Here is a 14,088-nt window from a genome sequence, read left to right as displayed (position 1 = left end):
CTTCCTGTTGCTGTCTCATTGCCTTGCACATCACAGACACAATCATGTCTGTGTGTTGAATGAGTGTGTAACCCTTTCCCACTCACCCTGTCCACTGCAGACAGGCCCCACTGGTACTATTTTACCCTCTTGGGAGAGTAGAGCAAGAGAAGGAGCACGGGTGTGTGTGTGGGGGGGGGAGTGAGGGGGGGGTGCGGAGGGACCCACATCAGTCAGTCTGTCTTCACATCCAATTGCCTCTGAGGAGCTGGGAGGAGAGCAATTCACACCTGATTACCTCCCAAGCTGAACAGCGCAGCAGCAGAGGCTGGACCGCCGAGCCGCGCTCCCCAGAGACTGCGCTATTCCACCCAGTCCCACCCAGTCCGCCATGCAGCCTCCCCTAAGGCTTTCGACTCTCGGCTTTCTCCTGTTGTGTCTGGCCTGGGGCCAGCCACCCAAGTTTCAAGAATATGACTTTTTGCAGTTTCTGGACTTGGAGAAAGCTCCCTCACCTCGCAGGTTCCAACCTGTGCCCCGCATCTTAAGGAAAATCTTCCAGGCTCGAGAAGCTGCTGCAGCCAGCGGGGCCTCGCAGGACTTGTGCTACGTGAAGGAGCTTGGTGTCCGTGGGAACCTGCTTCGGCTTCTCCCAGACCAGGGTAAGGGACCCGAGTGTTTGTCGGAGAGGAGTCTCAAGTGGGTGCTGTGGAGAAAGGAGGAGGGGACAGAACGGGCACCGCGGCTGGTAGGAGTCTGAGCTAGGATCTTCATATTCTGTCTCAGTTCCAAGACCAGCCCAGAGCAAGGCGCGTGTTCTTGTCACCCGGGGCCTCTCCACGCGGGTCTGACTGCCGCTGAGCCCTTAGGAGAGTTTAACTCACTGTTAAGAGAGAGTGGGCTCAGACAGTAAGGTCAGCGTTCTGAGAGCCACAAGATCACACCTTGGGTGGGACCGAATGCAGGGTAGGTCGACACCCCCCTTCCCCCTTCTCCCTTCTCTTTTCTCCTTCCTCTCTCCCTCTTTTTAGTATGTGTTTGTGCATGCTCATCCAAAGAGTCCGGAGGAGGGCGTCGGATCCCCTGGAGCTGAAGTTACAGGAGGTTATGAGCCGCCCAACAGCTTGGTTGCTGTGGACTGAGTTCTGGTCCTCTTAATCACTCAGAGACATCTTTCTAGCCCTTCTGTGGTGTTACTTTTGTTGGATGTAAATGTCATGTCTTGATTTTTAATTAATTAATTTTGAGGCAAGGTCTTTTTGTGCAGCTCTGGCTGTCCTGGAACTTGCCATGTAGACCATGGCAAAATCCACCTGCCTCTGCTTCCCAAATACTGAGTGCTGGGATTAAACGCCAGCACATCTCTTGATTTTATTTATTTGTTTATTTTTTGGTTTCTTCAAGACAGGGTTTCTCAGCTGGGCAGTGATGGCGAACACCTCCAGTTCCAGCACTCAGGAGGCAGAGGCAGGCAGACCTCTATGAGTTTGAGGCCAGCCTGGTCTACAGATAGAGTTCCAGGACAGCCAAGTTCCAGAACAGCCAAGGTTACACAGAGACACCCCGTCTTGAAAAACCAAACCAAAAAGAAAAAAAAAAGTGGGTGCAAGTGGGGAGGTGTTTTCTCTGTGTAGTTCCGGCTCTTCTGGAACTCTGTAGATCAACATGGCCTTAAACTCAAGAGATCTGCCTGCCTCTGCCTCCCAAGTGCTGGGAATAAAGGCATACAACTTGATTTTTTAAAATACAGACCAATGGTATGAACCTGAGCCACAATCACACTCTTCGTAGGAAAATCAGAGTGACTGCCATCTCATAGTTTCTCAAACTGACCCCCTACCGAATTACAGGAGCCATCTGGTTTTTAAACTCGGTTCTTCCAGCCCAAGGCTGTCCTTCCCTCCCTACTTGATTCTTATTCAAAGTTGGAGATGGCTGAGCATCCACATTCCTGCGCCTCCGCCTTGGCATTCAGATGCATAGCCTTCCTTCCTACTTCTTGTTTTTTTCTTTTCTTTTCTTTCTTTCTGCAACCCACTATGTGGTCTAGGCTGCCATAAACTGTCAGCAATTCTCCTGCTTCTGCTTCCCAAGTGCTGACATTATAGGTGAAAACCACCTCTGAAGACCAAGGATATAGTTTTACTTCAGATGAAGAGAAGATTTGGATGTGTATTTGTCCCTGAAGCATTTAATGTATACCTACAGTGAGCTGGCCTGGGAATGGCCTTGAGAATGCAGATATTATCAAAAGTCTGACTGGTTTAAGAGTTTTTAGAGTGTGCAGTGGTGGCACACAACTTTAATTCCAGCACTGTGGGAGGCAGAGGCAGGATGATCTCTGTGAGTTCAAAGACAGCCTGGTCTACAGAGCTAGTTCTAGGACAACCAGGGCTACAAAGAGAAGCCCTGTCTCAAAAAACAAAAACAGTTTTCAGAAGGGAATTAGTCAAAAAGAAGTAAAAAATCCAAGGTTGGCCTGAAGAGGAAGCTGACAGAGAATTCCCGTCAATGAGGTTTGGCATGATGAAAGGACCTCAAAGTCATGGGGCAGGGCGTGGGTGGCAAGGGAGGGAGCTGGAGGGAGGGGGGACATCAGAAACAAAACAATAGATGGAAATTCTAAACCAAGAGCCTTAAGGGGAGGGGAGGCCTTCCACTACAGCCTGGAGAGGAGAGTCACTAAGTCACTTTGTTAAGTGGCTCAGAGGTTCAGAGCACTGGCTGCTGTTCCAGAAGATTCTGGTTCAGTTCCCAGCACCCACATAATGGCTTGCAACTGTCTGTGACTCCAGTCCCAGACACCCTGGTCTGGCCTCTTGGACACTGATGTATGTGATACCCAGACTTACATGAAGGCAAAACATCCTTATACATAACTTCTGTAAAGTATACCGTGAGAATGAGGGGGCTGGAGGGACAGCTCAGACTCAGCATTTACTGTTCTAAGCACCCACATCAGGCAGCTCACAATTGCCTGTGTATAACTCCAGTTCCAGTTCCTTTGGCCTCTGTAGGCACCTGCTCAAATTCAGTGCACATACACATTAAAAAAAATAGTGAGAATGGGAACAGGTGTGGTAGCATTTACCTTTCCTCATAGCACGCGAGGTAGAGACAGTTGGGTCTTTTTAGTGTTCTAGGACAGCCCGGGAGACATAATAAGACTTGTCAAAAAAAGAAAAAAAAAAGAAAAGAAAAGAAAGAAAAAAGTGTTGGGCATTGTGGCGCACGCCTTTAATCTCAGCATTTAGGAGGCAGTGGCAGGCTGGTCTCTGAGTGGGCACCAGAGGAGACCCTTCGGAGAGCAGCTTTCACTTCCAGACCAAATTCTTGGGCAGTCTCCTGACTGTGGAGTCTCCCCACCTCTCTCTTTTTCCATGTCTGGCCTCTTTCACTCAGTCCCACGTTTGTGGGATTTAGCCATGCTACTTGAGTTTGTAGTTCATCCGTCCTGACTGATGTGTAGTATTTCATTCAGTTACTGTGTGAACGACAATTTACCTGTTCATGTTACGCGGGTCGACCACTGTGGAGCTGTTTGGTGTGGAAGAGCAGTCCCGGGTCCACTGGAAAAGAGGATGAACTGGGCGGTTGGTTCAGTGATGCTTTTATCCCTTTTAGCTTTACATTGAACTAATGTGGTAACAAAATGTAGTTACACTACTTACACCTCACCCTCTCGGCCCCCTTTTTGAGATAGGATTCCACTTTGTATCTCAGGCTAGCCTGAGTCTCTCTATGTAGCCCAAGATAGCCTACAACACAGAGAATCCTCCTGTCTCAGCATCTTTTTTTTTCTTCCTTGAGAAAGGGTTTCTTTTCTTTCTTTTTTTTCGGTTTTTTTGAGACAGGGTTTTTCTGTGTAGCCCTGGCTGTCCTGGAACTCAATCTATATAGACCAGGATGGCCTTGAACTCAGAAATCCTCCTGCCTCTGCTTTCTGAGTGCTGGGATTAAAGGCATGTGCTATCATGGCCCAGCTGTGTCTCAGCCTCTTAACAACTGGGATAAGCCGGGCGGTGGTGACACACACCTTTAATCCCAGCACTCGGGAGGCAGAGCCAGGAAGATCTCTGTGAGTTCGAGGCCAGCCTGGTCTACAAAGCGAGTTCCAGGAAAGGCGCAAAGCTACACAGAGAAACCCTGTCTCGGAAAAAAAAAAATGAAAACAAAACAAAACAAAACAAAAACAAACAAACAAACAAACAAACAAAAACAACTGGGATAAAAGGGTGAGCCACCATGCTCACTTCATTTGTGTTTCTTTTTCTATAATTTTTTAAAAATATTTATATTTATTTTATTATGCATACAATGTTCTTTCTGCATGTATGCCTGCAGGCCAGAAGAGGGCACCAGATCTCATTACAGATGGTTGTGAGCCACCTCTGGAAGAACAGCCAGTGCTCTTAACCTCTGAGCCATCTCTCCAGGCCCTGTATTTCTTTTTTTTTTTTTTTTTTTTTTTTTTTGATTTTTCGAGACAGGGTTTCTCTGTGTAGCTTTGCGCCTTTCCTGGAACTCACTTGGTAGCCCAGGCTGGCCTCGAACTCACAGAGATCCGCCTGGCTCTGCCTCCCGAGTGCTGGGATTAAAGGCGTGCACCACCACCGCCCGGCCTGTATTTCTTTAATTGAGAGTAATGTATAGTAATGTATAGTTTCAGTATTTTAAACAATTGCCCATTGTTATACTATGACCAGTTTTCTATTGAATTATATTTTTCGTAATGATCTATTACTCTTAGGCCTCTTGATCGTTTGTAAGAGGATTCTGTGTGTGTGTGTGTGTGTGTGTGTGTGTATGTGTGTGTGAGAGAGAGAGAGAGAGAGAGAGAGAGAGAGAGAGAGAGAGAGAGAGAGAGCGCTATGCATGGTGGTAAATGCCTTTAATCCCCGCACTGGAGACTGAGGCAGGAGGATCATGACGTCTAGACCAGCCTGGGAGACTATACATAGGAGACGATCTCAAAACAAAACAAAAACAAAAGTGTGTGTGTGTGTGTGTGGGAGGTGCTGGGCATATAGATCAGCTGGCATGGTGCTTGGCTGGCCTAGCACCCATGAAGCTCTGGGTTTGAGGCCCAGCATAGCATAAACCAGGTATGTAGGAGTGTATCTGCAACCTCAGAACTCTGAAAGTGGAGGCAGGAAGATCAGAAGTTCAAAGTCATCCTTGACTAAATAATGAATTCAAGGCCAGCGTTGGTTACATGAAAACTTTTCTGGGAAAAAAAAAAAAAGAAGAAAAACAACAACAACAAATAAATAACCAAAAAGTTGGGGCTGGGGAGACAGTTTAGTCCATGAAGCATTACCCTATTTACAAGCACTCAGACCGAGTTCAGCAGCCAGGTACTACATGTAACCCAATATTGTAGGGTACAGACAGGCAGACCCCCGGGGCTCACTGGCCAGCCAGTCTGGGTAAATTGATGAATTCTAGGTCGATGAGACCTTATCTGAAGAAACAAAGTAGACAGCTCCTGAGGAACCACATGGCACACACACAGTATCGGGACTGGAATGAGGACTGGGAAACATCCTCCCGAAAGGAGGGGTGGAACAGAACTCAGACTTCTGCACATCTTGACATTTATATCAGGTAGGTCTGAGGTAGAAAGGATTACCGTGACTCTCACATGTCCCTTTTCGCTTCTAGGTTTCTTTCTTAACACACAGAATCCTTCCCGAGACGGCTCTTGCCTACAGAAGTACCTCTACTTTAACTTGTCTGCTATCAAAGAAAAGGGAACGTTGACCATGGCCCGGCTGACTCTAGACTTGGGACCCAGGTCCTACTACAACCTGGGGCCAGAAGTGGAGGTGGCTCTGTCTGTGGCTGAGGAGCCTGGTGTGTGGGGGCGATCTCCCCCTAAGCCAGGCAGAATGCTTGCACTGCAGTCTGTCCCAGGACCTCAGGGTCCTCTTCATTTCAACCTGCAGGATGTGGTTAAGGATTGGAACGGCAACCGACTGAAGAATTTGGGCTTGTACTTAGAGATTCTGACCAAAGAGGACAGACACTCTGGGGTAAATTTCCAGGTCGAGAACACCTGTGGCCGGCTGCTACATTCTCTTCATGCCTCTCTGCTGGTGGTGACCTTCAACCCCCATCACTGTCCCTCTTCTTCCAGAAAAAGGAGGGCAGCCATCCCTGTCCCCAAGGGTTCGTGTAGGAGTCTCTGCCATCGTCACCAGCTGTTCATCAACTTCCGGGACCTGGGTTGGCACAAGTGGGTCATTGCCCCTAAGGGGTTCATGGCCAATTACTGTCACGGAGATTGTCCCTTCTCAATGACCACCTATTTGAATAGTTCCAATTATGCTTTCATGCAGGCGCTGATGCATGCCGTTGACCCCAAGGTCCCCAAGGCTGTCTGTATCCCCACCAAGCTGTCTCCCATTTCCATGCTCTATCAAGATAATGATGAGACAGTCATCCTCCGACATTATGAAGACATGGTGGTGGATGAATGTGGGTGTGGGTAGAGTGTCGGTAATAGGATAGGGATGTTCCCAGGGTAAATCCTTTAATAAAACTACCATTCTGGCTCATGACCTTTTGAATCTGAAATGTCCATCGTCATGTTTAATAGCTCCGTAAGTACACGTATTTGTGTACTTACCGTGGAGCCCTGGTGATCTTAGCTAATACTCTAACATGTTAGACTTTTTCTTCCAGGTCTTATTGTGTGTCCTCTGCTGGCTTTGAACTCAGCAGTCCTCCTGCCTCTACCTCCTGAGTGCTGGCATTACAGCAGTGTGCAATCAGGACCAAATAATTTTTTTTTCTTTTTTTGAGACAAGGTCTCACAATTTAGCTATGGCTTACCCTGAACTTATTATGTAGATTGAGGTGGCCTCAAACTAACAGAAAGCTACCGGGATGTAGGTCAGGTTATTGTGTAACTCACTGTGTAGACTAGGCTGTGCTGTAACTCAACAGAGATTGGCTGGCCTCCTTAGTGCTGCGATTAAAGGCATGCACCATACCATACCATACCATATATATATATTATATTATATATATATATATACATAAAATTATGTACCTGTAAAATTTTGAAATTATTTTGAGAAAATATAATGTAGAAAAACTCTCATAATTTTAAAAAATATTCATTCTTATTTGTGAATGTGAGCCTGTATGAGCCTAAGAGCACCATGCACATGTAGGAGCCCCTGGTGGCCAGAAGAGGGAGTCAGATGCCTTGAAGTTACAGGGGATGATGAGTCACCAGGTGGATTCTGGGATCTAAGTGGGTCCCCTGAAAGCAGTAAGTGCTCTTAACTGCTCAGCCATTTCTTTTTCTTTCCTTATTATTTATTTATTATTATCTTTATTATATATTTATTTATTATTTATTACGTATACAGGGTTCTGTCTGCATGTATCCCTGCAGGCCAGAAGAGGGCAGCAGATCTCATTACAGATGGTTGTCAGCCTCCACGTGGCTGCTGGGAATTGAACTCAGGTCCTCTGGAAGGACAGTCGGTGCTCTTAACCACTGAGCCATCTCTCCAGCCCTGCTCAGCCATTTCTTTAGCCCCCAGATCTTTCCTTTGATCTTGTAACTTAGATTACCTGCTTCCTTCACCAGTATATCACAGACTTTCCCCATATTTTGTTTTGTCTCCTTGAGACAGAGACTCAGAGTCCAGGCATTCCTCAAGACCCTTTGTAGTGGAGGATAGTCTTGACCTTCAGGCCCTCCAGCTTCTACCTCTCTGGTGCTGGGCTTGTAGGTGTGTGCCACCACACCCAGAGGTTCTTTTATTTTGGTTTTCTTGAGGCTTCCGCTCCAGGGTCCTCCCTTGAGTTCCTGCTCTGACTTTCCTTGGTGATGAATTGTTCCCTGGAAGCGCAAGATGAAGTAAACTCTTTCTTCCCAAGTTGTTTTTGGCCTGAGTGTTTGCCACAGCAACAGAACGCCTTTCAATAAAAGTTGTTAAAAGACAGGGCTCAGCAGCTCTGAGTGACAACTGCTAAATCCTGAGGTCCCGAGTTCAGATCCCAGCTCCCATGTAACAAGCTTGGTGTCCCGCAAAGACCTCTACTCCTGGCTCTGAGTGATCCTACACCCTCTTCTGGCCTTCACACAAGAGAAGGCGTGTGTGTGCATCCACCTACCCCACACCACACACACAGTCTTTTTACACACCATTAATCTCAGCAGTTGGGAGACAGGCAGGTGGATCTCTGAGTTGGGGACCAGGTGGTCTACATAGAGAGAGTTCGAAGACAGCCAGGGCCACATAAAAAGACCTTGTTTCCAAAAGAAGAAAGAGAAAGAAAAGAACGAGAAGAAAAGTAAAAACCTTGTTGAAAGGATAATGTTTCCAGCCCCTACCCCAGGCCCCGCCCTGCACTGTGGTTGGTTGGTACGTTCTGCTCCTGGATTCTTTGTATTAGCTCCCAGGACATCATGAGCCAGGTATGGTAGTATACCTCCACCTCCAACCCCTATAATGCTAGCACTTGGGAAGTAGAGGTAGGAGGATTGGGAGCTCATAGCAAGTTCTAGGCCAGCCTGAGCTACATAAGACTGAGAAAAAACAAACAACAACAACATAAACATCTAAATTGGTGAGCTGACTCATTGGGAAGAGGTGAGCCTAAACACTTGTTGAGTTCCCAGAATCCAGTGCTGGAAGAAGAGAACTCACTCCTGAAAACTATCTCTGACTCCTCATAGGCACTGTGGTGTGTGTATACCTGTGGGTTCTCTCCTGCCACCATATGGGCCCTTGGGATAGAATTCAGGTCTGGTCTTTAGGTTTGGTGGCAAATGCCTTTACCCACTCATGCATCTTGCTGGTCATCTTTTAAAATTTTAATTAAAAAATATTTATTATTTATTTATTTTATGTTATGTGTGTTTCAGTGTTTGCCTGCCTCTGCCTCTGTAGTGCTGGGATTAAAGGTGTACGCCACCACCGTCCGGCTAGTGAGTTGGTTTTAAACGAAACGTGTAGTACTGTATTGAACATTTTATTAATATGTTAAAAAAGCCAAAGACAATGATGTAGTACTTTGACAAATTCTCCTGGCACTGCCTAGAAGTCCACGTGCAGTTTCACAACATTGTATCCAAACAGGTACTTCCAAAACATTTCTTCTTTTTGAGACAGGGTTTCTCTGTGTAGCCCTAGCTATCCTGGAACTCATCATGTAGACCAGGCTGGTCTTGAACTCACAGAAATCCACCTGCCTCTGCCTCCTGAGTTGCTGGGATTAAAGTCAGATGCCGTCATCGCCTGGATCCTTATTTTTATTTTTAATAAGGAATGGGACATTAGAGATTGTTCAAGAGTTTTCTTCTTATTTTATTTATTATTTTTTGAGACAGGGTCTCATGTAGCCCAGGCTGATCTTACATTCACCATGAAGCCCAAGGATGACCCTGGCCTTCCTGCCTCCATGTCCGATTGTTGGAATTACAGGCTTGCACCCCCCACACCTGCCTGAACCTTTATTTCCTCATCATTTTATTCTCTACTTAAAACAGTGTTGAGCACTTCTTCTACTAGCAAGCACATGCATGCTTGACTACGAGCAGAGAAACCGTAGCATGTGTCTGTAAAGATCTGACGCTGGTGTGTTGGCTATCAACAGTGATACACAACCCAGATGATGCATCCACGTAGAGAGTTTATTATAATAGAGAGACAAAAAGAAGATAGGAAAGAAGAGGGGGGTGGTGTCGAGTGGTGCACACCTCGTGGGAGTGGAGGGAGAGAGAGAGAGAAAGGGGCAGAGTTTTTCCTTAAAAAGATTTTTACATCAGGACACAGGGTGGCGCCAAGGGGCAGGATCAGACTATTAACATTCTCTGCTTGCCTCTGTTGGCCAGGCTTCTCTGAGCCCCACCATCACTCCACATGGCTGGTCTCCTGAGTTGCAGTAACTCCCACTGGGTCTCAGCGACATTGAATTTCCCCTCTTTGACATTCAGAGCACTGGGCAGGAATTTGGCTGCAGTATCTGGCAGAATTGGGATCCTGTGTCTGATTCTGGCAAACGTTCTACTGGATTTGGCCAGATTGCCCTGTTATGCCAGGACCATGGGGACCCCCAAAAGACTACCATGGAGACCGAATCCCATATGTGAAAGCAAAGAGTGTTTCAAGCTGGGAGCTTGGGCCCTCTGTCTGTCCGACACAGCAGGTGAGAGCAGAGAGGCCTGAGTCAGGGCAGAGTGGGGTTTTTATCATAGCAGAGGTTGGGGTGAGGGGATTTCCAGGGTTCAGGACCCTGATTGGATGACATTTGTCTAGGGGTGTAGAGAATTTTGGAATGTCAGGTTAGATTCAGGCCCCCATGGGTGGGGTCAGCTTAAGGCTTTTCCTGGGTCTGGGTGTTACCTGCCAGTAAGCCTGTCACAGAAGCTGTGTCTGGGCCTCTAAGCCTGTCATGGCAGCTGTGTGGTCAAGCTGTTTTGGGTCCTCACAGCTCCACCCTTCTTATCTGACCACCCAGGATGTCTCGGAGCCTCCTCATTCCCTCTTAGATGCCAGGGGATCTTGTAACAGGCCCCCAGATCTTAGCACGACTGACTCCATGATGGAGGTGCCATTCAGGCCATAAAACTCAGCACACAGACAGCATCACCAGCCAAAACTAGAACAAAGACCTAATCCGTCAAAGTCCATAGCTCTTGGAAAGTCTCTAACTGTACTAACCTTGCTTTTTGGCTTCTTTATTTCCACTTTCAGCTAACTGTTCTTGTTAACTTAAGTATGTCAATTCAGAACACGATTTTGTGCTTAAAAGCTCACCCTGAAAGGCTCGGGCTTACACTGGGATCCTAAACACCCAGTATTGTCCACAGCTGGCTAATAAAGACTTTTTTTTTTTTTTTTCTTCTTCGACACAGGGTTTCTCTGTGTAGCTTTGTGCCTTTCCTGGAACTCACTTTGGAGACCAGGCTGGCCTCGAACTCACAGAGATCTGCCTGCCTCTGCCTCCCGAGTGCTGGGATTAAAGGCGTATGCCACCACCGCCCGGCTAATAAAGACTTTCAATTGGCTTAAACTCATGTCTGAGCAGGCTTCTCTGGTGGATACCCCACAATGTCTTGTCACCCTGATTTGCTTGAGGGTGAATCCTGTTTGGGACTTGACTTGTAGCTCAGTGATATGGAGCATGTATGAAGGCCTGGGTTCAATTCCCGCACCACAATCTTGTCTTCGTAATCTTACCATGCTCTGACTCTCCATCTCCCTGCTCCTTGGCACTTCAGCCTTTCACATTCACTTCCTCTTGTATTTAAAATTATGCCATGTTGGAGAGATGGCTCAGGAGTTAAGAGCACTGGCTGCTCTTCCAGAGGTCCTGAGTTCAATTCCCAGCAACCACACGGTGGCTCACAATCACCCATAATGAGATCTGGTGTCCTCTTCTGGCCTGTGGGTAAACATGCAGACAGAACACTGACCACATAATAAATAAATAAATCTTAAAAAAATAAAATAAAGTAGAACTTTGTTCTAATTTTTTGTTTGTTTTCAGTTTTTTGAGACAGAGCATCTCTGTGTAGCCCTGGCAATCTTGGATCTCACTCTGTAGACCAGGCTGGCCTCGAACTCACAGAGATCCGTCTGGCTCTGCCTCCCAGCTTTGTTCTAATTTTTAAGTTATTTATGTGAGTGCACATGTGTGGAAGACAGAAGACAACTTTCAAGAGTCAGTCTCCTTCTACAAGTAACAAGTGTGTCTTGGGGACAGAACTCATGTCATCAGGCGTGGCCGAAAGTGCCTTCACCTGCTGAGCCATATCGATGGCCCTTGCTTTGTTTTTGAGACAGGGTTTCATTTATCCCAGGCTGGCTTTGAAGTTGCTATGAATATGTAGCTAAGGATGATCTGGAATTTAGGATCCTTCTCCCTCCATCTCCCAAGTACTGAGACTATAGTATTCAACACTACTTCCTTTTATACGGTGCTGTAGGAGCAGCTAGGGCTTCATGTATCCTAGGCAGCCACTCTACCAATTGAGCTACATCCTTAACCCCAGATACAATTCGTTGTGAACAAAAATTTTTATCACCTGTAGCTCCCCCCCCTCGGTTTTTCAAGACAGGATTTCTCTATGTTGGGTTTAAAGAAGTGTGCCACCACGCCTGGCCACCCCTAGTTTTTAACCTTTGCCCCATTTCAATACAATTTGTCACTCTGGGAAAGAGCACAGAGAACTACTGTTAAGAAGAATTGCCTTAGCAGAGCAGTGGTGGTGCATGTCTTTCATCCAGCACTCAGGAGGCAGAGGCAGGCAGATCTCTGTGAGTTCGAGGCCAGCCTGGTCTACAAAGTGAATTCCAGGACAGCTAGAGCTGTTACACAGAGAAACCCTGTCTCTGAGAGTGGGGAAGAATAATTGCTTTAGGGGCTGAAGAGATGGCTCAGTGGTTAAGAGCACTGGCTGCTCTTCCAGAGGACATGAGTTCAATTCCCAGCACCCACATGGTGGCTCATAGCCATCTATAGTGGGACCTGATGCCCTCTTGTGGCATAAAGTAGTACATGCAGATAGAGCACTCATGCACATAAAATAAATACATCTTTTTAAAAATGAATAATTGATTTGGGCTGGTCTTGGTGTACACCGTCAATCCCAGCACTCATGAGGTAGAGGCAGATGGATCTCTGTGAGTTCCAGGCCAGCCTGGTTTATATAGGGAATTCCAAACCAGCTAAAAATTTATAGTAAGATCCTGTCTCAAACAAAACAAAACAAAAATTGTTTTAGCTACAAACTACTATTTTCAACTCTTTTTTAAAATTTATTTTTACTTTGTTATGTGCATTGGTGTTTTGCCTGCATGTGTGTCTGTGTGAGGGTGTGAGGGTATCAGATCCCCTGGAACTGGAGTTACAGACAGTTGTGAGCTGCTATGTGGGTGCTGAGAATTGAACCTGGGTCCTCTGGAAAAGCAGCCAGTGCTCTTAACCACTAAGCCATCTCTCCAGCCCTATTTTTAACTCTTAAAAAGTAAATAATAAGCCAGGCAGAGTAGCCCACACCTACAATCCCAACCACTAGAGAGTTGAGACAAGAGGATCACTATGAATTCAAGGCCAGCCTGATCTACATAACGAGACCCTTAAAAGTCCAAAAGTAGGGCTGATAAAGTGCTCAGTGAGTAAAGGTACTTGTCACCAAGATGATGACCTGAGTTTGGTCCCTGGGTGCCACAAGATGGAAGGTGAGACCTCTGCAAATTGTTCTCTGCCCTCCACAGGGATGCCCTGACACACACTGTGTACCTACACATACATATGTACACATAAATAAAAATATGTAGTAATGTTTTTAAAAAAGATTTTTGTTGTCCTTTTTTTCTGTTGATTTTTTTTTTTTTTTTTTTTTTTGAGACAGGGTCTCTCTACATAACCCTGGCTGTCTTGGAACTCACTATGTAGGCCAGGCTGCCCTCCAACTCACAGAGATATAGAGATCTACCTACCTCTGTGTTATGAGCATAGTTAAAACATGCCTTTTAGACATGTAAAAATAGCTTAGTCAGGAACCCCACTACACCCAAGGCTGCACCCGATAACCCAGGGACATCACTTACTTGAGATAACCAGACACAGGACTTGAACTCCACCCATGACATCCACTTGGTACTATCTAAGCGGAGACCAAGAGCAATGCAGTGTTCTGCACATCTTCAGGATTACTGGAGACACTGGGGAGACACCACTTTGATGTGCCTTGGGGCTGGAGAGTCTCCCCCAGGATTCTGACCCCCAAATCAGAGGCTTCTGTTAGAGACTGGACCTGAGCAGCCTTGGGGAGATAGGCTGAGGACCATAGTTAGGAATTTTGAGTGTCAACCTAGTATGTTGGCCCTCAGCACAATAACAACAACAACAATAATAATAATAAACAACCAGCTACACATACCTACCTTCTTGCTTGTGACACTCTGCCTCCCTAGTGCTGGGATTAAAGACATGCCTGACTTAAACATACCTTAAAATAAAAAAGTATTAATAACAATAGTGAACGATGTGGACACTTCTGGCTCCTAAAGGGCCAGTTGTCCGAAGACTCCCAGAGAAATAATAATCATTTATTAATCATAAGCCACTGTGGAA

General features: G+C 46.3%; 1 protein-coding gene across 1 annotated transcript; it reads left to right on the top strand.

Moving 5' to 3' along the window:
* Positions 1-370: 370 nt before the first annotated feature.
* Positions 371-6,479, top strand: Gdf3 (growth differentiation factor 3). The gene is made up of 2 exons (XM_059256882.1): positions 371-641; positions 5,644-6,479. The coding sequence occupies exons 1-2, from the start codon at positions 371-373 to the stop codon at positions 6,471-6,473; spliced, it is 1,101 nt and encodes a 366-aa protein (XP_059112865.1). The 3' UTR covers positions 6,474-6,479.
* The last annotated feature ends 7,609 nt before the right edge of the window (positions 6,480-14,088 follow it).

The sequence above is a fragment of the Peromyscus eremicus genome, chromosome 3, assembly GCF_949786415.1.
Source record: "Peromyscus eremicus chromosome 3, PerEre_H2_v1, whole genome shotgun sequence".
In the NCBI taxonomy this organism is placed as follows: domain Eukaryota; kingdom Metazoa; phylum Chordata; class Mammalia; order Rodentia; family Cricetidae; genus Peromyscus; species Peromyscus eremicus.
Note: the sequence above shows the minus strand (reverse complement) of the source record. Positions and strands in the feature narration are given on the sequence as shown.

Coding starts and splice junctions, on each gene's coding strand:
- Gdf3 (XM_059256882.1), top strand. CDS start 371: ATGCAGCCTCCCCTAAGGCTTTCGACTCTCGGCTTTCTCCTGTTGTGT. Junction 642..5,643: donor TCGGCTTCTCCCAGACCAGG/GTAAGGGACCCG, acceptor TTTCGCTTCTAG/GTTTCTTTCTTAACACACAG.